The 27,511-nt window shown below is 43.9% G+C and overlaps 1 protein-coding gene, 1 long non-coding RNA gene and 1 other non-coding gene across 4 annotated transcripts in view; 1 reads left to right on the forward strand and 2 right to left on the reverse strand.

The window, feature by feature from the left end:
* Positions 1-240: 240 nt before the first annotated feature.
* On the reverse strand, positions 241-3,094 carry ATP5MC1 (ATP synthase membrane subunit c locus 1). Of its 2 annotated transcripts, none has more exons than XM_067714330.1 (5): positions 2,986-3,094; positions 2,350-2,397; positions 1,349-1,426; positions 776-954; positions 241-458 (listed from the first exon to the last, which is right to left on the reverse strand). In XM_067714330.1, the coding sequence occupies exons 2-5, from the start codon at positions 2,386-2,388 to the stop codon at positions 344-346; spliced, it is 411 nt and encodes a 136-aa protein (XP_067570431.1). In that variant the 5' UTR covers positions 2,389-2,397; positions 2,986-3,094; the 3' UTR covers positions 241-343. The 2 variants fall into 2 exon arrangements, with proteins under 2 accessions (XP_067570431.1, XP_067570430.1); XM_067714329.1 differs by having other exon boundaries at positions 2,916-3,026.
* Positions 3,095-3,152: 58 nt separating this feature from the next.
* The window catches only part of LOC137211742 (uncharacterized), a 38,155-nt gene continuing 13,796 nt past the window's right edge, over positions 3,153-27,511 (forward strand). Inside the window, exons 1-2 of the long non-coding RNA XR_010937194.1 lie at positions 3,153-3,574; positions 18,629-18,715. This is a non-coding gene — a long non-coding RNA (uncharacterized lncRNA). The remainder of the gene's footprint in view (positions 3,575-18,628; positions 18,716-27,511) is intronic.
* Positions 4,837-5,122, reverse strand: LOC137213761 (small nucleolar RNA U89). Its single transcript, XR_010938383.1, has one exon. It is a non-coding gene; the product is annotated as a small nucleolar RNA U89 (small nucleolar RNA).

The raw sequence follows: 27,511 nt of genomic DNA on the forward strand, positions 1-27,511 counted from the left end.
AAGCCCCTCAAAAATGTTACATATTATTACAGTAAATTTGAAGGGAAAAAAGCACCAATTATCATTAGACAAATCCGTGTTCCCTCCTGTGGGAGATGTTATTACAGTCATGGCAGTGCTACTTCTCAGCCCTGAGAAGTTCCTAATCACCAGTGGTTCCTGACCCAATCCCATTTCCTCGTCCCACCTTTCTATGAAGGTCCTCCCCAAGGGCAAAGGACAGAGGCGCAGGCATATGAGTTTAGAGAAACATTGTGTTTAATGGTAAAGCTTAGCACACTCTAGCACCGGGCATGGCCTGGAGTCGAAGCAGCAGGGGTGGGTAGGTGACCTTCATGGAGCCTCACATGGCAAAGAGGATGAGGAAGGCGACCATCAAACAGAAGAGCCCCATAGCCTCAGACAGGGCAAAGCCCAGAATGGCATAGGAGAAGAGCTGCTGCTTCAGAGACGGGTTCCTGCCGGGGACAGAGACAGGGAAAGGAAGGGGTGAGGGTATGGGTCATGGGTGGTGGAGGACTCAAGTAGGTTAGGTGAATGGATAGTGCTGAAACTGGGAGAGGGCCTAGCTTGCATATATCCTGGGGATTGGACAGGCAAGCAGAGTACCAACATGGTAAGTTTAAGTGAGCCAGACTGGAAACTTATATTTAAATTCTGAGAAAACAGGAGGTAGATGAAATCAACACAAAGCTAGAAGGATCTCTTGCTGAGGCTTCCTCCAAATAAGATGGAATTTATAGTAGAAGACGCTCTAGGCCACCCCACAACTTACCTGGCATAGCCAATGATCAAACTGCCAAACACTGTTCCAATGCCGGCCCCTGAACCAGCCACACCAACTGTGGCAGCCCCAGCACCAATAAACTTGGCCGCTGTGTCAATGTCCCGGGAGACAACACTGGTCTGGAACTCCCGCCTGGCCACCTGGAGTGGGACACTGCTGTAGGAAGGCTAGAAGGAGGGGGAGAGAGAGGGAAGTAGAGAAGGAAAGAGCGGAAGAAGGGAGATAGTGAGGCTCAAGGACAGGTGGCTGACTCCACCCCTCACCCCACCCACCTGAGCTCGGAAATTGTTGGCAAGCTCTTAGCAAGTACAGAACGCTCAGACTGCAGAGCATGCTTGGAATTAGTCTCAGGGTCCGTTTCCAGACAGGACTAGGGAAATTTCGTGGGGTTCATGATAAACCCAATTTCACTTTTGCAAGTTTCTCACCTACAATGCTCACCTTGAGGTACTTAGAACTATTAAAGCACCACAGACTCTCCTCCCACTTTGGCCTAAAGGCAACTGAACAAACTTAAAGGAACTTAGTCTGGGGAAATTCTTAAGGCCCAATCTCCTTTACCTGTTCAGATGGGATCTCTGGCCTACTCAGGAAGGAGGCAGACACAGGCCTGCTCAGACCCCTGGTACAAGAGCGGATCTATAAAATCAGAAAGACACATTTCTCCAAATCAGGCAAGAAATCAAAACAAAACAAAAAATCCCCCTAACTGCTGAGCTTCAGTCAAAAATGACTACAAATATTATAAATAAAACAAGTCCAAGGTATTTCAAGGTCAATTAATGTGTTACTGCTGCTACCAGATATGCCCACACCAGAGACAGCTGTCCTGAGACCCTGGTGTAGTCAGCAGTGGCAACCCTTCCATTTAAAACTGGGTAACAAAGTTCACTTCTATGAGCACAGCCCTTCATCAATATCCCAGAATGGAAAAAAACAAAACCAAAAACCCACACTAACATCAAACCAAGTACAGGAAGGGTTTGTACCCAGACCACCAAAGGAATCAGAAGGGGAAAATCTTATTTTGCTAAAACTGTAGTCACTGTTATACACCCTGAATGGAGTGAGCCAGTAAGCCTGGTGAGGCTCCTGAAACAGTCACCTAAGCAGAGACTCCTGTAACAAGGCTTTCTTGAACTATTTCAAGAAATATAACGTAGCAGTTGTGAAACTTGGTCGAACATTAGAATCACCTGGGGCGTTATAAAAAAAATACAGATGCATGGATTCTACTCCCATAGGGTGCAGCCTGGGCATCAGGAGTTTGAAAAGCTCCCCAGATGATTCCATTGTACAGCCAATGTTGAAAATCACTGTTTCAATGGGCTAACTATGGCCAAGTCAGACTGGGGGTAAAGGTCAGATCCAGACTCTGACCACATTGCAAAGCCAAGATAGCTTGGTTTACAGGCTTAAATAATCAGGGGTTAACTGCATCCATCCTACTGCTTCGCTAAAGGGGCAACATCATCAGAATGCCAAGCTCCTCTCAGTTCATTCATTAAACACTCATGGTTCCCACAGCTGGCGCTACAGAGCACCCGGGAGCCGCAGCTTACCAGAGCAGGAGGAATGAGTAGTGCCCTGGTGGTCTGCATTTTTTCGGTCTGCAGAGGAAAAAAAAAAAAAAAAAATCCACTGACAGCCTGGTTGTTTGCTTACAGTCGCGACCTTCCGTCGTCCCCTTCACCCCGCCCGTCCTCCCTGGACCACGGTCTTCCTCGAACCATGCCCCAGCTGAGGAGGCCATTAGAGGTCAGAGGGACAGCGCAAATACCCTCTCCACCACTTTCAGCGCGACAGGTCTGCAAAGGAAGGTCACGGAGATCGGAAGTAAAGGAAGGAGGCCCGAGCCCCAGCCGGGAAATGATACCCAAAGAGGATGATCTGCCGGGAAGACTGGGGAGGCGGAAACTAGGTAGGTGCCGTTCAGGGTCCTGCCCATTTCACACAGCAGTCCACGGCCCGCCTCAGCCGGGACAGTAAATTGCTCATTACCCTTGGTAACTAACATTAATTGTTAAGGTTACAGACGGCCATTGCCTTTCCCGGCCCTAGGGGCAAATGCCCCACCACACAACCCAGCCACATCCCTGCCGATAGCTGGTTTTCGGCCCCAGGTCACCTGCACTCCCACTGCCCTGCTGCCCCTTCTCGGAACACAGCGCTCGCCCGGCTCAAGGTGACTGACTCACCTCCGGGCTTTAGCTCTAGGACTCAGCGCTCAGCTCCCCGGCCCACGTGTCCGGGGGTACCCCCACTCTCATTGGCCGCAATCCCCCCGCGCCCTCATTGGTTAACATCCTCGAGTCCTCCTTTCTTATTGGTCTTCCGCAGCTTCTTCCTCTCTCTCCACAGGAGCTTCGTGGCAGTTCCCGCCTCCGTGCGGGTAAAGGCGGGGTTTTCCTCCGAGATCTGGCTTCCGATTGGCCGATCCCTGAAGGGCTCGATCACAGAGTCGGCTTGACTCAGAGGTTCTATAACCTCCCGCACAAAATGGCGGCCAAGGTGGAAAGCGGCAGAAAAAGGCGTGGGAGAGATGACCGGTCGCCTTACACAGAGAGACACATGACCTTGGACCTTAGCCTTCATTCGAGCGCTCGGGCCCTGAGGCGCGTTGCATGTTGGGATTTGTAGTCGGGTCAGAGGCCCTAAGGGCGGCTGAGATCCCGCGAGACGTTTCTCCCCAGGCTGGGAGAGCCAATGCCTTTGCAGCAACTCCCGCCCTAGAGTTTTGTGGGAGTCTTGCTTCCGCCAAGAGGCGTAAAGGCTACCTGCCTCCATGTAAGTTCTCTAATGGGTGAGCGCAACTTTGTGGGCCTCTGCCAGTGTTAAGCAGTCATGAGCTAGCAACCAGTAGTTTGTTTGCTTGTTTTTTTAAAGTATTTTTGTATTGTTAAAAACAACATTCCAAGGACAAAACGCGTAACACCCTGATAAACAAGCAAAGGATGGGAAACAGGCAGAAGAAATATAAATTGAAGGGAAGAATCTTAAACTAAACTATAAAAAGAAATAGAAGTTTAAACGCAACTTTTCTCACTAAATCAAAAAGCAGAGTTCTTTTTACTAATGTGAGCCAGGCACTTCTGTACTGCTGGTGAGAAGTATGAATTAGAACTTTTCTTGAAAGTGATTTGGTAATGTTTGTTGAAAGGTTTTGAATGGTCCACCCTCTTTGACTCAGAAATTCTCGAGGAATTGAGAGCCTTTAAACTCTCTATCCTCTTTGACCCAGGAATATCACTCATAGAAATCGGTCTTGAAGAAAAAAATCAGAAATGCAAAGATTCCCTTCAAAGGATGTACATTGCAGAATTTGTTGAAATTGGAAACAAGTAAATGGTAAACGTTAAGCAAATTGTGATATTTTCACTTGATGAAATAAGCAGACACTGTAAATTTCCTTCCTTCCTCCCCTTCTTTTTTTTTTTCAGCTTAAGTAATAAAAATTTATTAATTCCTGGGATGGTGGTTGTGGCTTCCCAACCTCAAGAGAGGAACAACCAACACTAGGAAATCATTGAGAAATCACACAGTCCCAACACCCCTGGCCAACATAGGGAGGAAAGTCATTCCCCTGAAAATGGGTCAGTTCTCATTATTCCAAGAAGTGTTGGGAGGACAGATGCTGAGGGGACCATCACATGTTGCTGGGGGCAGGGTGGGCGTGTGCTGGACCCCGAACTGGCTCCTGAAAAACCAGGGGAGAAACAGATCCACTTCTTCTCTGGGGGCCGAGTTCTGGGTCACCAGGCTCATTTCTTACCCTTGATGAGGTTGTCACTTCCCTGGGTGTAGGGAAGTGACCTACACTTCATGTTGTAGGTTCAGCACAAGGCTGTCAGCAGTGAGATAGATACGATTCTGTGATGTGGCGATTGTCTTGGAGATGTTCTGTGCTGCCCAGATCTTGTGCAGTTTTGATGTAGCCTGGGTTCCTGCTCAGTGCTTCTCTGAGGTGAGCACGGTGGGTTCAACAAGACCAAGTCTCAATCCCTGACCCCCACCCTTACTACCCCCCTCTCCCCAGCCATCCTCTGGGCTCTCAGATCCAAGGTTGCATTAAGGTGGCTCGTGCTTAGCCCTACTTTGGTCCCTACCTGTGAACCCTCCCTGTGGGCAGCTGCCAGGAACAGGAGGCAGCATCAGAAATTGAGGCAAGGCCTGTAAAACCATGTTTCTGGTTTTATGTTTTATACTGAGAAAATTTTCATGATGTAAGACAAATTTTGAAGATTTAAATGCAGAGCTGTATGGCATTGTGAAAAAAATGGAAAAAAGATTAAAAAAATAAAACAATAGTTAATTCAGTATGGTATAATAAGGTTGATTTATATTTTTATGAGTATGTATTAGTGTTTTTTTTTTTTTTTTTTGGTTGTGTTGGGTCTTCGTTGCTGGGCAGGCAGGCTTTCTCTAGTTGCAGTGAGTGGGGGCTACTCTTTGTTGCAGTGCACGGGCTTCTCATTGTGGTGGCTTGGCTTCTCGTTGCAGAGCACAGGCTCTAGGTGTGTGAGTGTCAGTAGTTGCAGCACGTGGGCTCAGTAGTTGTGGCTCGCGGGCTCTAGAGCACAGTTGTGGCACACTGTGGCACAGTAGTTGTGGCACACTGGCTTAGTTGCTCAGTGGCACGTGGGGTCTTCCAAACCAGGAACCAAACCTGTGTCCCCTGCATTGGCAGGCGGATTCCTTTTTTTTTTTTTTAATCTGACTTCAGCCAGATGTACTTTTATTTATTTAAAAAATTTTTTTAAAATTAATTACTTTATTTTTGATTGCATTGGGTCTTTATTGCTGCACGCAGGTTTTCTCTAGTTGTGGTGAGCAGGGGCTACTCTTTGTTGTGGTGCACAGGCTTCTCATTGTGGTGGCTTGGCTTGTTGCGGAGCATGGGTTCTAGGCGTGCGGGATTCAGTAGTTGTGGCTCACAGGCTCTAGAGCGCAGGCTCAGTAGTTGTGGTGCATGGGCTTAGTTGCTCTGTGGCATGTAGGATCTTCCCGGACCAGGGCTCGAACCCGTGTCCCCTGCATTGGCAGGCGGTTTCTTAACCACTGCGCCACCAGGGAAGTCCCTGTATAAGATTTATAATAGCAATATATTAACAATTATGCTAATCTGGAAAGTCTGAACTTTGGACTCTTAGAAAAAATATTTTAAGATTGAGATTTAAGGTATCCTGCAAGAATGGTACAATGGAAAGAATGTGGAGTTTTGAAATCACACAGACTTGAGTTCCTATCATGGCTCTATCATATAACTAGGTATGTCTGTCTCCGAGCAGATTACCACATCTCTTTTGGCTTTAGTGTAGTAAGCTACCATTTACCATACGGCAAGCATTGGATTAGGTGGATTCACCTGTTATATGATTTAAGCTTGACAACAGCCTTTTTTTTTTTTTTTTTTTTTGCGGTACGCGGGCCTCTCACTGTTGTGGCTTCTCCCGTTGCGCAGCACGGGCTCCGGACGCGCAGGCTCAGCGGCCATGGCTCACGGACCCAGCCGCTCCGCGGCATGTGGGATTTTCCCGGACAGGGGCACGAACCCGTGTCCCCTGCATCGGCAGGCGGAGTCTCAACCACTGCGCCACCAGGGAAGCCCGACAACAGCCTTTTAAGTGGATATTATTATCCCTATTTTACAGATTACCCCCATGTTACAGAAAATCTTTTTTCCAGTTTGGAATATTTGGTAAGAGGTAAAGTCAGTATGTGGACCCAGGTCGGTCTGGGTCCAAAGTGCTTAACTATCAGCTCTTGAGTCTCCCTAAAACTGGGGAAGCTGTAAAACAGGGTTAATACTACTTACCTTATAGAAATATGAGGTAAAATAAATGCCAGGCCTAGGTTGGTGTTTGGTGAATAGTCCCTGGCTGTTACTACTCTAGGACAAGTTATATTTTCGTGTGGAAATCCCTAACTTTGTCTACGTGTTTTAATTTTTTTTTCATATCCAGATTTGTCACATAGCTCTACTCATAGCTTAACTTCAACATTGCCAAGTTTATCCTGTGACCTGCTGGAAATCAGGTATTTCAGTGCCATGTTTAGGACATGAATTTTGGAGTTAAATAAGCAGGATTCAAATCCTGGCAATGCCACTTACTGCTGTGTGATTTGGGGCAAGGCTCTTAACCTCTCTAGTGCTCTGTCATCATCTATAAAAAGGAGATACCCCTTTTTCAACAGAATTGTTATGAGTAAATGAGATAGTACATGTAGAGGTGCTCCTTTAATTATTGAAGTAAAAAGTACTGGTAAACCAGGAGAGGCTGTGGGAAGTGGAAGGAGGTTAGGAAACCTCAAACCCAGACCTGACATCTTGGGGGTTGTACTAGCTGGCTTGGAGGAGGCCCAAAAACTTCTGTGGGAACTCTGAGAGGATTCCTGAGTAGGCAAAAAAGCTTTTTTCTTATGGTTACAAAATGATTTATTAGAGATATATTTTCTTATTGAGGTATAGTTGACTTATAATGTTGTGTTAGTTTCAGGTGTACAGCACAGTGATTTGGAGAGATATATATATATATATATATATATATTTGTTCTTTTTCTTGTTCTTTCTCCTATAGATTATTACAAAATATTGGGTATAGTTCCCTGTGCTATACAGTAGGTCCTTGTTGGTTATCTATTTTGGTGTGTATATGTTAATCCCAAACTCCTAGTTTATCCCTCCTCCCTACTTTACCCTTTGGTAACCATAAGTTTGTTTTCTATCTGTGAGTCTCTTTATGCTTTGTAAATAAGTTCACTTGTATGGCAAAAAAGCTTTTGATGAAGGTGGCAAAGGGCAAACTTGTGGATAACAATACCAGCAGGTCCCTCTTTCCAAAGGCATTTCTGACTCCTCAAATCTACCTCTTCCACCCAGAGTCTTATCTCAGATCGTCTCGCTTTTCCTCTTCCTTTTCACTCTTCCTTTAGGAATTCAGTTTCACTCTTCCTTTAGGAATTCAGTTCAACAAACATTTTTGATCACTTGACAGCTCCAAGCAGTGCACTTGGTTCTGGGGGAACACAGATGAATAGAACCAGTTTCCACACTAAGGAAACTCAGTTAACAAGAAAATAAATAGGCAAATAAATACTAAGAACTAGTATCTTAAGGAGCACTACAAGAAAACTTCCTGCAAAGTACAGAGAAGGGAGGTGGAGAGAACCAAGGAAGAACTTTTTGGAAAAAAAAATTTTGGGCTGAGATTTGAGGATAAACATATGTTAGCTAGATATATCAAGGGAGAGAGTGAGAATGGATGAAGATATTCCAGGCAGAGTGAATGAGATGTAGAAACCCAGGAGAGTTGGTGTGGCCAATTTTAGACCAATCAGTCATGGCCATGGGACAGCAGAAATATGACTGCTATACTCCATTTCTGGCAATATGGCCAGACTAAGTATTCTGAAAATCCTCCTGCCACAACACCTAAAAATGCTACATAAATATAGCACACATATTTTAAAATGCATAGCCTTGTTTCTGACAGCTAAAATAAAATATATTCTATATTATATCCAAATTACCAATTTCCCACAGTCTGAAAATAATATCTCCTCTGCCAAATGACCCAGGTGGTGATGATATATTCTGTAACAACAATAGTAACAAATATAAAGGGAGGTTTTTTTTGGGGTGGGGGGAGCTTTTGGCATAGATGATTCATGGTGATAAATCCTAGCTTTTAAATGCATAGCTGAGCTCACAAGAAAGTAACGAGAGTCCCTAAGGACCCAAAAGAAAGCGAGAACATAAAATTAGAGCAGTAAACATGTAATATTAAACTGAAGCTGCCATGACTGGGAATATAGTGGGATAGGGAAAGGGGTATCAGTCGCAGCAATTAAGTGGCTTGGCTCTTAATCGCCCATGGGGACAGAAGGATTTGGGGTCTGTATAAAATAAGGAGTTAAAATTGAAATTTGCAGATAAACCTAAGATCCTCAAAAGGCTACACCCTTTGAAGGGTGGACTTCAAATGTGGACTACCATCCACAGGGAGGTAACAATGAAGCTTGTGTGCCTATTCCTGGCTCTCAGTGGGAAAAGAAAAACAAACAAACAAACAAAAACTTTCCTGAGAATTTATAGTGACAGGACTATATGTTGGGTTTTGGATTCAAATCTATACCCTGGGTCCAGGAATGTCCAGGCTAAGGAACTGATATTGAAAGCTGTTCTAGACAGGGGATGTCCCTGGGATGAAACAATGTCAAACTCCTCTGGACCCATGCAGGATTCTCACAATAACTGAAACATAATCTCCATAAAGAAACAGTCCACAATGAGCGAGCATCAGCAAACATAACAAACAGCAAGAATTTCAGATAACACAATATTCAGATTGCAACTCAACTATAAAAGAGGCAGTAAAGTATAGTGATTAAGAATGTGGACTTTAAACCCAGACTGCCAGGCATTCTAGTCAAGGCATTCTACTTACTATCCAGGTGATCTTGGGCAAGTTGACTAAGTTCTCTGTGCCTCCACTTCCTTATACAGGGTTGTTATGAGGATTAAATGAATTAATATTTATAAAGTGCCTAGAACAGTGCTTGGCACATAGTGTCACAGATGCATTTGTTATTATTTAAAACTAAGTATGTTTACAATGATTAGGGACATGAGAAAAAATCAAGATGGTATAAAAAAGAACTTGCAGATTTGAAAAAGAAATAAATGGGGGGCGAGAGGGATAAATTAGGAGTTTGGGATTAACATATACACGCTACAATATATATAAAATAGGTAACCAACAAAGACCTACTACTGTATAGCATAGGGAACTATACTCAATATTTTATAATAACCTATAAGGGAAAAGAATATATATATATACATATATATATATATATATGACTGAATCACTGTGCTGTACACCCGAAACTAACACAACACTGTAAATCAACTATACTTCAGTAAAAAGCAAAAATAAGTAAATAAATAAATGAATAAATAAATAATAAAAAAGAAATGAACAAAGAAAAACAAATGAATGAAGCAAAAAATGAAAAATATAGTACTTGAAGTTAAGAAAAAAACTTAATGGATAGGTTAAACAAAAGATTAATGAGAGCTGAAGGAAAAGTCAGCAAACTGGAAACAGGTCTGAGAAAATTATTCCTATTGAAGCACAAAGAAATAAAAGATCAAAAATATGAAAAGGAGGTTAAAGGCCGTGGAGGGCAAAATGAGAGCTAACATCCACCTAATTAGAATATTAGAAGGAGAGAACAGAGAGAATGGGAAATAATAAATATTGAAATATAATGGTTGAGACGTTTACAGACTGATAAAAAACATGAATCCTATAGTTTAGAAATCTCAACAAATCCCAAGTAGGATAGCTATAAAAAAAGAAAAATCCCATTTCCCATTTTAGTCAAACTACAGACCACTCTACAAAGAGAAGATATTAAAAGTTACCACAAAGAAAAACAATTTGTCTACAATAGAAAGTTTCACTGAGAAGGTAATATTTGAAAAAGTCTTGAAAGAGGGGCAATAAAGTATGAGGATATCTGGGGGAAACATATTCCAGGCAGAAAGAACAGCAAGTGCTGTGGCAGAAGAATGATTAACACATTCTAGGAATAGGAATAGACCAGTTTGAATAGAGAGGAGGGAGCAAGGAGTATCACTGGAGATGTAATCAGAGAGATACTGGTGGTGGGAGAGGAGGGCTTGTAAATGTTAGCTTTATAAGAATTTTGACTTTTACTCTGAATGAAATGGTGACTCATTAGAGGGTTTTGAGTAGAGGAGTGACATAGTCTGACTTCCGTTTTAAAAGGGTAATTCTGAGAAAATAGTACTGACCAGGATAGGCAGGGACCCCAGTTGGAGGTTATTGTAATAATCTAGATGAGAGATGATGTGGCTTGGACCAGTGGAAGTGGTAAGAAATGATAGGATTCTGGTTTTATTTTAAAAGTAGAGACAACAATTGCTATTAATGGATGATGAGAATGAGAGAATGAGAGCAATTAAGAATGACTCCAAGGTTTCTACCTTGAAGAGCTGGAATAATGGAGTTGGCATTAACTGAGATAAGGTTTGACTATGTTTAGAGCAGGGTATTTTTGGGAAAGTGGGATTAGGATTTCAATTTTACCATATTAAGTTTGAGGTGACTGTTACACATTCAAGTGAGGACAAAATGTAGGCATTTGAATATATGAGTCTGGGGTCCAGGAGAAGTCTGGGCTTGAAATATGTATTTGGAAGTCATCAGTAAGTAGTTAGCATTTATCACACCTAGACACGTCAGAGCCAAACTGTCAAAAGACAAAGGCAAAGAGAGAAACTTCAAAGCAGCAAGAGAAAAATGACTGATCATGGACAGAGGAATCCTCAATAAGATTAACAGCTGATTTCTTACCATAAAGTATGGAGGCCAGAAGGTAGTGGGATGACATATTCAAAGTGCTGAAAGATCCAGTGGTTAGGATTCTGTGCTTTCACTGCCAAGGTGTAGATTCAGTCCCTGGTCGGGGAACTAAGACCTCACAAGCTGCGTGGCATAGCCAAAACAAACAAACAAACAAACCTGTTAGCCAGGAATTCTATATATAGCAAAAATATCCTTCAGAAACCATAGAAGGGGGGCTTCCTTGGTGACGCAGTCGTTGAGAGTCTGCCTGCCGATGCAGGGGACACAGGTTCGTGCCCCGGTCTGGGAGGATCCCACGTGGTGCAGAACGGCTGGGCCCGTGAGCCATGGCTGCTGAGCCTGCACGTTCGGAGCCTGTGCTCCACAATGGGAGAGGCCACAACAGTGAGAGGCCCGTGTACCACACACACACACACAAAAAAAAATAGAAAAAATTAAGACATTCCTAGATAAACAAAGACTGAGAAAATTCACTACTAGCAGAATTGCCTACAAGAAATACTAAAGGGAGTCCTTCAGGTTGAAATGATAGGAAACTAGACAGTAATTCAAATCCACATGAAGAAATAAAGAGCATTAGCAAAAGTAAATACACAAGTAAATGTAAAAGTATTTTTTAAATTAATTAATTAATTTTATTTATTTATTTATGGCTGCGTTGGATCTTTGTTGCTGTGCGTGGGCTTTCTCTAGGTGCGGTGAGCGGGGGCTACTCTTTGTTGTGGTGTGCGGGCTTCTCATTGGGGTCGCTTCTCTTGTTGCAGAGCATGGGCTCTAGGCACGTGGGCTTCAGTGTTGTGGCACGTGGGCTCAGTAGTTGTGGCTTGCAGACTCCGTAGTTGTGGCACACGGGCTCAGTAATTGTGGCTTGTGGGCTCTAGAGCGCAGGCTCAGTAGTTGTGGCGCATGGGCTTAGTTGCTCCATGGCATGTGGGATCTTCCCTGACCGGGGCACGAACCCACGTCCCCTGCATCGGCAGGCGGACTCTCAACCACTGCGCCACCAGGGAAGCCCTGTTATGTACATTTTACCACAATTTTTAAAATATGTGTAAAAATTAAACAAAAATTGTGTATCAGAACACACACACACTACAATATGGAGGAAAATATATCCAAGTGATATGTAAATACTATTAAAATTTTTTTTAAATTGAAATATAGTTGATTTACAATGTTCTGTTAGTTTCAGGTGATGTAAATACGTTTGTTTCCTTTTTTTTTTTGTCTGCGAGGCATGCGGGATCTTAGTTCCCCTGCAGTGGAAGCGCCGAGTCTTAACCACTGGACCGCCAGAGAAGTCCCCAAGGTGACGTAAATACATTTTAATGGCATTTCACAACTCCTAAACAGAGAACCTAATAAGTCTGAAAAATACATTTGTTAACAATGGTTGCCCCTGGGTTTTTAGTTTATAAGTAACAATGCCTCAATTAATCTTTTTCTTTTTTGAATTTTTAATTGTATATAATGAATATATATTACATTTACTTTGAAAAATCAAATATATAAATTAACAATAAAAACATACCTTTCGGTTAAAGTTGAAAAAAGAATGAGTGTAGATAGAGAAGTCCAATCTTAAGAGGTCAGGGAAATGAGGGGAACTAGCAAAGGAGTCTGAGAAGGAATGGCTCAGGAAGTAGGAGGATAATTAGGCAAAGTGGTGTCTTGAAAGTAAAATGAAGAAAATGTTTCAAGGAGAAGTGATCAACTGTCTCAACTGCTGCCGATAGGCGAATCAGTGAGAACTAGGCTTTACTTCTGGGTGGAGCAACCTGGAGGTCATTGGTCAACTTAACAAGGAAAGTTTTGTAGATTGGTGGGAGTGAAAGATGATTAGAGTGGGTTTGAGAACAGAGTTATTTGTCATAATTTTAAATGACTGTTTAACTAAAACTTACTTTGAGGGACTTCCTTGGTGGCCCACTGGTGAAGGCTCTGTGCTTCCACTGCAGGGGGTGCAGGTTTGATCCCTGGTTGGGGAACTAAGATCCTGCATGCCGTGAGGCATGGCCTAAAACAAACAAACAAACAAACAAACAAACGTTACTTTGAAAATTGGTCATTAAAGGAAAATAAACAAGCATTTGTCTTGCCTTTCCAGTAGGAACTGTATTTTGGGATAATCAAATAGATTCAGTTGATAAAGAAAAACTTTCCTGGGCTTCCCTGGTGGCACAGCGGTTGAGAATCTGCCTGCCAATGCAGGGGACACGGGTTCGAGCCCTGTTCCTCCGGGAAGATCCCACATGCTGCGGAGCACCTAAGCCCGTGCGTCACAACTACTGAGACCATGCACCACAACTACTGAAGCCCGCGTGCCTAGAGCCTGTGCTCCTTAATAAGAGAAGCCACCGCATTGAGAAGCCGGCGCAACACTTCTCAACAACACAGAGTAGCTCCCACTTGCCGCAACCAGAGAAAGCCCACGGGCAGCAACGAAGACCCAACACAGCCAAAAATAAATAAATTAAATAAAATAAATAAATAAAATAAAGTGTATGCATCTAATAACATGCATATAAAGTGAACATTGACATAATTATAAGGGGAAATTCAGAAATTCAGCATCATGTTGGGAGATAATGCATCTCTGTCAGTAATTGACAGATCTACAGACCAATAATGAACCAGGATATAGAAGATTTGAATGACACAATTAACTCCCTTCATTAAGTGAACTTATATAGAACTCTGCACTCAGCAGTTAAAGAGTACACATTCTTTTCAAGCACACATGGAACACTTATTGGCCACTTACTAAATAACAAAACAAGCTTCAATAAATACCAAAGAATCAATGTCACACAGACCACATTCTCCGACCACAATGTAATTAAATGAGAAATCAAAACATTACAAAACATGCATTTAGACATAAAGAAACCTTTCAAACGTGACTGCTGGAGTCCATATCAAGAATTGAAGGGCAGTAACTAGAGAAGAGGGAGTGAAGACCCCCATTAGCCAGGCAGATACCTTGAAAAGTCCCCACTACATTCTAAACCCCATCCCCCCACCACCTTTCTCCCAGTACAGCCTAAGATGAGCCCTCTAAGCACGGCCCAACCACTTCAAGAATGACCACTACTCACCTTCTTCCCAAAGCTAAAATCATCTGTGTCCAGCTAGTAGCCAGAGGCACCATAGTGAGGCAGCTATTCCCCAAGTGTATTACCTCCCTCTGATGTCTATCTAATCTTCTAGTTCAGGTTCGATCTTACCTTGGTGTGGCTCCACATCGTCCTGTTATTTATGGACTAAACAATAGATAGAGCCCCACCTTCTGCACACTTGGGCTTCCTTACATGCAGCAGAGGTCTCAGATGGTGCAAGGATCAGGACAGATTCATGGACACTTGGTTCATTTATGCAGGTGCAGTGCCAAGATCTTTTGGAGCACTAGGTGGATTGCATTGCATTTTGTCCATAACTTAGACCTTCAGTTTAAGGATCTCAGTCATTATCTTTGCACAAAATTCTTCCACTTTCTAGCCCAATGCCTCCCTCTCTCTTATGATTTAAAAAAAAAAAGTCAAATGGTACAATTTATTTTTTAAATCAGTTTTGCATCTCCCAGCATTTTGCTGACCAAGACACATTCATATAAATTTACTGAATTTTTTCTAACACAAAGTATTCCTAAACATACATGCTCACATTAGCATCAATTATAAGGTACATTTCCCTACATATTACTGACCATACAAAATCCCAATTTTAATTCTGATTAGTAGTACCTACCAGTAACCACTACTCATATGCAATAGTGGGAAAGGAAAAAAAAAAGGAGAATCACATTAGTTATTCTTAAGAAAAGGGTTTAGTGGGAGGCCTCCATGAAAGCACCATATTTGGCCACTGGTCCAGGGGCTGTGCTGTATCTTGCTGCTGGACAAGTCTGTATAGGTAAATGATGCAACAGCAAATCACATTGGCATCATTGTATAACTCACTTCTTGAGCAGTGGAGTGACTTCCTTGGTCCCTATGATCTACCTGCTTGGAGGACTTCCTTTATATTGATATAACCAGCAACCTTCAGGACTGCTTCAAAGAGGACCAGTGGGTAGGGTCTCCTCTAGGGAAACATCTACTTCCTATTATTGCTGGTATCATTTTTATGAGGTTTGGGATCGAGTCTTCCTGTAACATTGGTTTAAGAAAATCTCAGGCCTCTATTTGCCAGCATTACTTTTTTTTTTCTGGTACTACAATTCCCATAAAATTTTGGTGACCTGAGCATTTCCTTTGGGAGTTCTCTGCTAAAAAGTCCAAACTAAGAATCTTGTCTTTCTTTGATAATATCCAGGCTTGGTGAAGATTCAGAGCTGGGTCTGCCTAGGGGGTTCTGCTCAGCTATACCAATTCTCCAATTCATGCTTTAGCTTCAGGGTATGGATGGTGAATAATGAGGGTGGAGGTGTCTGACTTGCTCCTCTAATCTGCCCTCGAAGGTCAGTCATCCCTGCAACCTCGCGTTCCACAGCCATGGGGAAGGTCTTTTAAGATGGGAGGCAATTTCACATTTGTCCAGCAGAGGGGGCTCAATGAAAGATGGTTTGGAGAGATCTGAGGTTTGGTGGTGGTTTTTTTTTTTTTTCCAACAAAGCTGTTTTCTCTTACACCCTACATTCGATCCCAGGAAACTATGCTGGTTCTGCTTTCAAAATTCGTCCAGGATCTGACCACTTAATCACACCTCCAATGGTACCGCTGTAGCCTGAACCGCCTTCATTCTCTCATCTGGGTTACTGCAGAGACCTCCGAACACTTGCCCAGCTTTTACTTGCTTCCTTATCATCTATCCTCATCCGACCCAGCAGCCAGAGAGATCCTTTAAGATATAAGTATACTGTGTCACTCCTCTGCTCAAAATCCTGCAAAGGCTTTCTCATTTCTCTCAGAGTAAAAGCCCAAACTCCGTCCCACTTGGTCCCCCACTACCTGTCTGACCTGTCCTACAAGTCCCCCCACCCCATACCCCGCTCCAGCCCCCTTAGCCTTTTGGCTGTTGCTTGAACTCCCAGGCATATTCTTGCTCTTCCCCGTTTATGTCCAGGTAACTCACTCCCTAGTTTCTTTCATGTCTTCACTCAAATCTTGCCTTTTCAATGAAGCTTGCCCTGACCTCTCTATTTAAAATTGCAACCACCATTTCCCTATTCTCTCTCCAAATTTCTTAGCCTGCTCTGTTATTTCCTCCACAGTACTCAGCACCTTCTAACATACTGTTCTGTACTGACTGTTACAAACAAATGTAATTGTTATGTTTACTATTTATCATCTTTCTCCCTCCTACATGAGCTCCTTGAGGGCAGGGATGTTCATTCACTGTGCTTAGAATAGTACCTGGCCCAGAGTAGGTGCTCAACAAATATCTGTTGACTGAATGAATCGATCAATACCTTCATTCCAACAGCTAAGATCTTACAGTTTCTCTAATCAATGCTCTAACTTCATTCCTGGGTGTGGGGAGGTATAGAGAATCAGAAAATCTGACACAGCAATTCAGCAGGATTCAAGGCTAATTTGTTGTTTGTTTTTTAATTTTCTGTATTTATTTTCTTTAATTTATTTTTTTTGGCTGTGTTGGGTCTTCTCTTTGCTGCATGCGGGCTTTCTCTAGTTGTGGCGAGTGTGGGGGAGCGCTGCTCTTCGTTGCAGTGCGCGGGCTTCACACTGTGATGGCTTCTCTTGTTGCGGAGCACGGGCTCTAGACGTGTGGGCTTCAGTAGTTGTGGCGCACGGGCTCAGTAGCTGTGGCTCACAGGCTGTAGAGCCCAGGCTCAGTAGTTATGGCGCACGGGCTTAGCTGCTTCGCGGCATGTGGGATCTTCCTGGACCAAGGCTCGAACCCGTGGTGCCTGCCTTGGCAGGTGGATTCTTAACCACTGCGCCACCAGGGAAGCCCAAGGCTAATTTCTTAAAAATTTTTTATTGAGGTATAGTTGATTTACAAAGTTGTGTTAATTTCTTCTGTACAGCAAAGTGACTCAGTTATACATGTATTCTTTTTCATATTCTTTTGCATTATGGTTTGTCACAGAATATTGAATATAGTTCCCTGTATTATAGAGTATGACCTTGTTGTTTATCCATTCTATATATAATAGTTTGCCTCTGCTAATCCCAAACTCCCATTCCAAGGCTAATTCTTTTTTTTTTTTTTTTTTGGCCGTTCCATGGAGCTTGTAGGATCTTAGTTCCCTGACCAGGGATCAAACCAGGGCCCTCAGCAGTGAAAGCACAGAGTCCTAACTACTGTGCCGCCAGGGAATTCCCCCAAGGCTAAGTCGTTTTTTGTTTTTTGTTTTTTTTTTAACATCTTGATTGGAGTTTAATTGCTTTACAATGTTGTGTTAGTTTCTGCTGTATAACAAAGTGAATCAGCTATATGCATACATATATCCCCATATCCCCTCCCTCTTGCGTCTCCCTCCCCGCTCCCTATCCCACCCCTCTAGGTGGACACAAAGCACCGAGCTGATCTCCCTGTGCTATGCGGCTGCTTCCCACTAGCTAGCTATTTTACATTCCCCAAGGCTAATTCTTGATCATGACTGCAACGACGTCAGGTCGCCCGGGGTTTTACCATTTTTGGTCAGCTGGGCCATTGCGGGATAACAGCTTGTCTCTGGCTGCACCTTACTGAAGTCCACAAACAATGGCCAACACACTGTGTCTTGCTATCAGGTCATCTGAAGCCTTGGTCTTAGTGGACACATGGACTGAGCACCAAAAGACACCAGGGAAGGGGTGGGGGAGATAAATTAGGAGTTTGGGATTAACATATACACACTACTATATATAAAATAGGTAACCAACAAGGACCTACTGTATAGCACAGGGAACTACTCAATATCTTGTAATAACCTATAATGGAAAAGAATCTGAAAAAGAATATATATATATATTCATATATATATATATATCTGAATCATTTTGCTGTACACTTGAAATTAACACAGCATTGTAAATTAACTATACTTCAATTAAAAAAAAAGAGAAACTACCAAAAAAAAAAAAAGACACCAGGGAAGAGCTTAATCAACCACGTAGCAAGGACTGCCAGCTCCCCTTTCTGTGGTCACATATTCTTTCTCGCACCCCTCTGCCCAACTCAGCCAAGTCCACGGTATCTCTCAAGTTTTGTGAAATGAACACGACTCTGGATGCTCCTTTCTATGTCACCTAGGACTCTTTGGTTGCAAGTTAGTTTGTTTTTAAAATAAGAGGGCTTATTATAAAGATATAGAGGTGTTTCACAGGGAGTAAAAGCTTAAATTTCATAAAACCCCACGCTTTGCTCCTTATACAATGTGTAGCCCAGATGTAAGCGGATTACTTCCATTCTTTCCCAAGAGTTTTACTTGCTAGGGCGCCCCTGTTGGTTTGATTGCCTGACTAATAACCATGTCTTCCTTTTCTTCCTTCTGAAGGGCAGTTTGTACTGGTGTTTTTTCTCCACGGTGTTACATGTGTCAGTGGAAGGAGACCCTATCCCAACTCCAGTGGCAGCACCTGAAGTGAGTCATGGCAATTCCATTGCCCTTGTCGTTAATTGGTTTAGCAATGGTTGAGTGTCTTCTGTTGGGTTCACTAGAGCACAGCCTAAGACAGGGATGCTTGATTGTTAGATGGACTGCCCTCAGGAGAAGGGAAATGAGGGAATCTGGGAAGCAAGGACATGGTCTCATTTGGAGATTAGCTTCAATCTGAGTCCATGGGGAGTTCTGGAGTGTAAATTGCACCACACAGTTCCTCCCATCTTGGAACCAGGGGCCAACCTTTTGTACCCCCCATAAGTTAATCACTGGCTACAGGCTCCCCTGAGGAGGGGCTGTGGTGGTGATGGTGTAACCTCCACAGCAAGGTGGCTCTGGTTCAGCTGAAGGCAATTCTTTGGAGTTGGAGACAATCTGTGGGTCATTAGTAGTCAACCCTCAGGGGAATCCCCAGCCCAGCAAAGGGAATTTGAGCAGCACACCAAAGACATGTATTATAGCATGGAGCTAGGGTGATCAACTGTGCCAGTTTGCATGGGACTGTCTTGGTTTTTTTCTTTTCCTTTTTTTTTTTAATGTGGTTGACATGCAATATTATGTTAGTTTCCAGGTGTAGTACATTGTGATTTGACGTTATGAAACAATCACCATGGTTAGTCTAGTAACCATCTGTCCCCAAAGTTATTGGAATATTATTGACTATATTCCTTATACTGCATATTACATTCCTGTGGCTTATTTATTTCATAACTGGGGGTTTGTACCTCTTAATCCCCTGCACCTATATCACTCAACCCCTACCCCCTCCCCTCTGGCAACCACCCACTTGTTCTTTGTATCTATGAGTCTCTTTTCGTTTTGTTTTTTAGATTGCACATATAAGTGAGATCGTACATTATTTATCTTTCTCTCTCTGATTTATTTCACTTAGCATAATAGTCTCTAGATCCATCCATGTTGTCACAAATGGCAAGATTTCATTTTTTATGGCTGAATAATATTCCATTACATGTATGTATATGTGTGTGTGTATATATATATATATATATATACTACATCTTCTTTGTCCATTCATTTATCAATGGACACTTAGGTTGAACATAAGGGTGCATATATCTTTTCAGATTAGAGGTTTTGTTTTCTTCAGGTAAATGCCTGGAAGTGAAATTTCTGGATCATATAGCAATTCTATTTTTAACTTTCTGGAGAATCGCCATATTGTTTTCCATAGTGCTTGCACCAATTTACATTCTCATCAACAGTGCATGAGGGTTCCCTTTTCTCCACATCCTCACCAACTCTTTTTTTGTTGTTTGTTTGTTTTTTTTTTAATTTAATTTTATTTATTTTTTTATACAGCAGGTTCTTATTAGTCATCCTTTTTTTTTTTGCGGTATGCGGGCCTCTCACTGTTGTGGCCTCTCCCGTTGTGGAGCACAGGCTCCGGACGCGCAGGCTCAGCGGCCATGGCTCACGGGCCCAGCCGCTCTGCAGCATGTGGGATCTTCCCGGACTGGGGCACGAGCCCGTGTCCCCTGCATCGGCAGGCAGACTCTCAACCACTGCGCCACCAGGGAAGCCCAGTCATCCATTTTATACACATCAGTGTATACATGTCAATCCCAATCTCCCAATTCATCACAGCACCACCACCACCCCGCCGCTTTCCCCCCTCGGTGTCCATACGTTTGTTCTCTACCTCGCCAACTCTTGTTATTTGATGTCTTTGAATGATAGCCATTCTGACAGGTGTGAGGTGATCTCTCATTGTGGTTTTCATTTGCATTTCCCTGATGATTAGCAATGTTGAACATCTTTTCATGTGTCTGTTGGTCATCTGTATGTCTTTTTTTGAAAAATATCTATTTTTCAATAGGTCCTCTGCCCATTTTTTAATCATTTTTTTGTTTGTTTGCTTTTGTTTTTATGTTGAGGGCACTATCTTGGTTTTAGCATGAAAGACCCACAGCCCAGAAAACCCTTGGTCCTAGGCAAACCAGGATGGTTGGTTCCTCTACAGCAAACCCAAGTTTGGCCAATGATATATGAGGGGAAGTCTGCCAGGGGATTTCTAAGAACGAGATACAAGAAGGATAACTAATCGTTTTTCTTACTCGGGACGTTGTCGTCTGGATTTATGCCATGAACTGCTGTACTTGCCTGGCGGCTGTGACAGAAGAGTCTTTAGGCAAAGCTGACACCATCAGGGGGTGACTAACAGTTACTCCACCTAGAAATCTGGGCTAGCTCGACAGAAGACCCCTGTAAAGTGATGTCCTGTCTGCCCTTCATGAAACACACACCAGGCAACAATGACTAAAGGGGCTGAAAAGACCAGTAGAGTATGGGAAAAAAGAGCAGTAACTTTGTTACATGTTCCCTCGTACCATAAAAGGGAAGGGTCTTCCCATCCTAGGCCTTAGAAAGCAGGATGTTTAATGTGGACGGTCCCTCTCACTCAGCTTTCTCTGTCCCCTCAGTTCTCCCCCCTTTCCCCTCTTATAGGACGCACAGTACAGTGCATCCCAGCCCCTTCTTGAGAAGCTTCACCCCTGGCCAAAAGAAAAGCAGACAACGTCAGTGTCCCTCCTGTATCCCTTCCACGTCCGCTCTCCCCTCAAGTACCTTCCCTTCGACACACATGGTTCTCGACATCACGCTCCTGCAACTTCCCACTTGAGGCACGCTCTGCTGTTGAAGTGAGGTGACCTCCTTGGGGCAGGCGGGAAACGGGGCAGCTGGTGGGAGTTAACAGCTCTGGGGGTGGCCCTCAACCAATGGTGGGTAGGAGTTGGTGGATAAATACCCCAGCTTTCTCACTCGTGGTTGGGACAGCTCTGAGGTGGGTTCTGTAAGGACTGAGCCCCAGCTGCCCATAGCAATCATCTGCTGCGGAACACATCTTGTGTTGCATTCCTCCCCTCACTCCCCCACACCCCTCTCTGCCCATGCTTCCTGGGACTACCACCCAATAACACTATTTGTCCTGAAAAACAGACTCAGGGTCTGCTTCTGGGGGAACCCAGGTTAAGTCCTTTGTTCTGTTTTAAAAACCCAAACTTCTCAGGATTGGGTCAGATAATTGCCAGTAATATTCCCCTGTGTGCGGTCTTTGCTGACGTCAGAGGGATAGAATGTGGTTTGACCAAATGAGAACAGAAGTGGGTTCCCCAGTTCCCTTCACGCTCTACTAGCTTTTACTGCTGGTATGGAGTCTCCTGTTCTTAACTTTTCATTTATTTTTTTTAAGTGAAAAACATGTTTTTGAAGTCAACATAATATATTTACACCATTTAAAAGCAAATGAGGACTTCCCTGGTGGCGCAGTGGTTAAGAATCTGCCTGCCACTGCAGGGGACATGGGTTCCATCCCTGGTCAGGGAAGATCCCACATGCCGCGGAGCAATGAAGCCCGTGTGCCACAACTACTGAGCCTGCACTCTAGAGCCCGTGAGCCACAACTACAGAGCCCACGCGCCACAGCTACTGAAGCCCGTGCACCTAGAACCCATGCTCTGCAACAAGAGAAGCCACCGCGATGAGAAGCCTGTGCACTGCAATGAAGAGTAGCCCCTCATTCACCACAACTAGAGAAAGCCCACGCGCAGCAACAAAGACCCAACGCAGCCAAAAATGAATGAATGAATATAAAATTTTTAAAAAAGATGTTAAAAAAAAGCAAATGATACTAAAAGGCTTATAATGGAAAATATCAATTCCCTGCCTGACCCCCTCCCTACTTCTCAGAGGCCACTATTTTCATCTAACATTTCTAGCTGTTTCCTCTGGTATTACCCCCATATTTCTAAGTAATATGCTTATACTGTTAACGCCTAATTTCTCAACATTAGACATTACCCATTTTACTTATTATTATGGTAGATGAGCATAGAGCTCCCTTCAATTCCTGGTTTCTCCTCTTGTACACCTCCACACTTCACATATCTTAATTTTTGGTTAATTCAACATTTACATTTTATGACTAAATAACTATGACTCCCAGCTAAGCCATATATTATACTATAATTACATTTCCTTTCTTATGCAGTGTTTTGGTTTGCCTGGAAGTAATTGTCTCATTCTTTCATTTGTTTAGTTTTCTTTGAAGCTACTACTAATTCTTCCCTCCCCCTTCCTTAATCCCATTTGTGACTGGGAATATTTATTTTATACGAAAGGTAGTCTTCTATACATATGCAGGTTTCCCTTGCTATCTTAAAGTAGAGTGTTCCTATGAAATCTTTCATAAAATAAAATGGCGTGAAGTGAAGAAACAATTACCTTCGGACACATCTTGCTAATGGGATGCACAAAATAAACAGATAAATCACAGATGCTCACAGACTCGTTCAAAGCTGCAGTGGCTTGATGCTGAGATGCTGAGTGTAGTTCCCAGGGAAGGCGCCTGGTGGCGCCACTCCCGCTGCCCAGCTAGCTGCAAAGCTGAGCGCTTTTCTTTCTTTCTTTTGTTCTGGCCGCTCCAGGCGGCTTGTGGGATTTTATTTCCGTGACCAGGGATGAATCCATACCCTTGGCAGTGAGAGCACTAACCACTGTATCGCCAGGGAATCCCCTTTCACCTTTTTTTTTTAAAAAAATATTTATTTATTTGGCTGCTTCGGGTCTTAGTTGCAGCATGTGGCATCTTCGTCGCGGTGGGTGGGCTTCTCTCCAGTTGCAGCTCGCAGGCTTAATTGCCCTGCAGCATGTGGAATCTTAGTTCCAAGACCAGGGATCGAACCCCCGTCCCCTGCATTGGAAGGTGGATTCTTAACCACTGGACCACTAGGGAAGTCCCCCCTTTCACCTTTTTTCTTAAAGCAAAAATCCTCTTCAGATTTCTTTTGGTTAGCAAAAACAGATACTAATGTAGGTCTTCTGTAAAAGCAAAGTGGTGTAAAGTGAACTTTTGAGAAGCAGGGGATATCCGCATACTCTTTTGTATCTTGCTTTTTCCACTTAATGATACATCCTGACCGTGACTCTGTATCAGTTCAAAGCAAACTTTCTTGTTCCTTTTTTATAGCTGCTTAGTACTCCACTGCAGGGATGTACTAGAATTTCTTTAGCCAATCTCCTATGTTTGGGCATTTGTTTCTCATACTTTGCTATTACAAATAATGCTGAAAAACCTGTGTGTATTTTTTTAAAAAATAGTGTTGGAGGGTTATATACAGGGTAAATTCTTGACTGGGATTGCCAGGTCAAAGGGTCAATGCCTATTTTGTTAGATATTGCCAGATCCTCCTCCATAGGGGTTGTACCATTTTGCACTCCTACCAGCTAAAGGAAAACTGTTTCCTCTAAACACCAACAATACTTCTGACACCAAATGTGTGGTTTTTTTTCCTATACCAACCAATTCTCCAATTCTCTGCAGACACCAACTGGGTGTCCTAGAATTCAATTCACACACTAACTACCCAGAGTTAGAGCAGACCCCAAGACCCCACAGGTTAAGAGCTCAGGCCCACAAAGCTACTTCCTCACTTCAGACACCAGTCGTAAGTCCAGGCCTCACATACTTCTGACCGACCAGCTGTAAATCAGGGCTTCCCACATTTATTTGTTTTTATTTTTGGCTGTGTTGTGTCTTTGCTGCTGTGCGCGGGCTTCTCATTGTCGTGGCCTCTCCTGTTGCAGAGTACGGGCTCCAGGCGCGCGGGCTTCAGTAGTTGTGGCTGGCGGGCTCAGTAGTTGTGGCTTGCAGGCTCCAGAGTGCAGGCTCAGCAGCCGTGGTGCACAGGCTTAGTCGCTCTGCGGCATGTGGGATCCTCCCAGGCCAGGGATCGAACCTGTGTCCCCTGCCTTGGCAGGCAGACTCCCAACCACTGCGCCACCAGGGAAGCCCTCTCAGGTTCAATAATTTCCTAGAATGGCTCGCAGAACTCAGGGAAACACTTTGCATACTCTTACTGGTGTATTATAAAGGATGTAACTCAGGAACAGCCAGATGGAAGAGGTTCACAGGGCAAGGTATGTGGGGAAGGGGTGCGAAGCTCCCCCACCCTCTCCAGGTGCACCAGCCACGCAGCACCTCTATGTGCAGCTCCCTGAACCCATTCATTTAGGATTTTAATGGAGGTTCCATTACACAGGCATGATTAATTTAATCATTGGCCATTGGTGATTAATTTGATCCTCAGACCTTCTCCCCTCCCCAGAGGTGGACGTGGGATAGAGCTGAAAGTTCCAACCCTCTGATCTTGTGGTTGATTCCTCTGGCAACCGACCCCTATCCTCCAAGAGTCACCTCACTAGCATAAATCCAGGTAAAGTTGAAAGGGGCTTATCACCCCTACACTCAGGAAATTCCTAGGGCTTTAGGGGCTCAGTGTCAGGCAACAGTGGCAGAGACCAAATATATTTGTCTTATGTCACAGCAGCAAAATATGAAAGTGTGTGTTTCCCATACAGCCTCGCCAACAGAGTATGTGGTCAAGCCTTTGAATTTCTGTCCATCTGATAAATGAGAAATGGGGTTATGGTGTACTTTTAATTTGCGTTTCTCTTCTTCATGAGTAAAATTGAGCATACTTTCGTCTATTCAAAGGCCATTTTTAGATGTTTTATCCTGATGTATGTGAGTAAACTATCTCTTTGTGCCTCTTGCCCACTATTCTAACGGGGAAGGATTACTTTAGAAAAGATACTGCGTTCATTAAAGGTATACACTAAACTGCTGTGACAGAGGCCCCTAATACAGTGGCTTAGGTCCTAATACAGTGGCTTAGGTAAGACAGAAGATCAATTCCTTCTCATGTAGCAGTAAGAAGGGAGCAGCCTGGGGCTTTTGGAGTGCCTCTGCCACCTTCAACATGTGCTTCCATCTCTGTGTCTAAGCCACTTCTCATCAGCAGGAAGGGGAGGCGTGAAGGGCAAGCACCTTTTCTCCTTCTAAGGACGGGATCCAGAAGTTGGGCACCTCAGTACTGCTTGCCTCCTATTGGCCAGAACTCGGTCATGTGGCCACAGCGGGCTGCAAGGAGGGTGATGAAATCTGGTCTCTGGCTGGACTACCACTTATCCTTGAGGGTGGGGTTTCCATTATCAACCAGAAGAAAGGGAGACGAGGTAGTGGAGAGTAGTACTTCAGGGGGTACTTAGGCCTCTCTGCCCCAAGGCCTGCATGAATCATAATAGAGAATGTTTATTGAGTGGCTCCTACGTGGACACTCTATTTCAAACACAGGACACGTGTGAAACTTGTAATCTGCACAAAAATGTATGAAATGGGCACTAGTGTAGAAAGGACCCCGAGGCAGAGAGCAGTCAATTAATTAATTTCCCCAGAATCTCATAGGTAATAAGCGATGCAGCCAGGCAGCCTGGTGCCAGGACCAATACTCTTAGTCACTATTTTATTCTGCTTCTGGACCATGTTTAGGTATTTTGAGATATATTTTTTTTGTTTTGCTCCCTGGGGCCAGAACTTTCTTTCCTCTAACACACGAATCTATTGTTCAGCTTTCAGACATATCACCCTCGTACACTTTTGTAGGAATGTGTCATGTTTGCCAGTAAAGGACTGTCTCCCTCACAGCTGTATTGCAGCCTTCGGCATTGCTCAGTCGCCTTCCAGTCACTGCACGGCCTTGTTGTTTGGCGGCTGAGACTCCTGTCCTCCTGCCTTCCTCATGCGGCCTCGTAATAAACCCCCATTATGTAAAGAACTTTCTCCTTGAAAGAGCCCCAAACTCACCCCCTTATATGTGAGGCTGGGAGTCTGGCCTTTGCCCTGTGCATGTTGATGTGCCAATGGAGAGGTTTAAGCAGGCAGAAATCAGGAGCAACCTGACTGTGATTTAGAAGCGTCCTTAGGTAGTGATGTGAGGGGCAGGAGAGAAACAAGGAGGCCAATGCAAGACCTTAACCAAACCCATGGGAATGGAGAGACATTCCTCCCTCTTGTTGGGCACAGGGTCCTGGCCAGAGTAGCATGTCCCTGTTTTTCAAACAGGAGCTGCGTCCCATCTGGCGCCACCTGCCTCTCTAGGCGGGTCTTGCACTGTTCTATGCTATGCACACTCCAGCTGCAGGGCACCTCTCACTGCCCCCCAACAAGCTCACAGTTCTACAGTGCGTTGCCTTTGCTCATGCGATTCCCTCTGCCCAGAATGTCTTCCCTGTCTAGCGCTGCCTGGAAAATGCTTACTTATCCTTCGAAGTCCAAGTAAAATGTCACCTCCCCTGTGGTGACCCTTCCCCTACTGTCCCAGACTTATTCACATCCCCCCTGTGCTCCCATGGAACTTGGTACACACATATATTACAGTAGTCATTGCACTGAATTGTAATTGTGTTTGTGTTTGTAGTCACCGCTACAAAATGGTGACCTCCCAGATGACAGGGATGAATTTTATTCCTATTACCCTTTGTTCCCAAAGTGCGTACAGGACGCCTGGTATAGGTAGGCGCTCAATAAATGTGAGTGAGTGAATGGTGGGGTTGATCTCTGCCTGACGGCTGAGGGGGCTCCCCACCTGCACCTTCCTGGAGCAACCTCTAGAGGGCAGTCTCACACCACATGTGGCTTTTCTACCCTCTGTCCAGTTGCCTTTATTACTTTAGGCAGTCTACATAGATGATGATGGATAGATAGGTAGGTAGTTAGATGCTACATAGATGATAGATAGTTGCGTGGATAGATATGGTCGGGTGGTCCAGATGGGCCCAGGAATTGACAAGCACTGGGATTTGGGACTCTAACCAGGCACTGCCGGCCCATACCTTAGACATAGGCTTAGGGCCTAGGGACTATGGTTGAAAGATGGAAAAAAGTTTTTGGTTTCAAAATGAACAAAGAAAATTGCAAAA

The sequence above is a fragment of the Pseudorca crassidens genome, chromosome 19 (genome assembly GCF_039906515.1).
Source record: "Pseudorca crassidens isolate mPseCra1 chromosome 19, mPseCra1.hap1, whole genome shotgun sequence".
Taxonomy (NCBI): Eukaryota; Metazoa; Chordata; class Mammalia; order Artiodactyla; family Delphinidae; genus Pseudorca; species Pseudorca crassidens.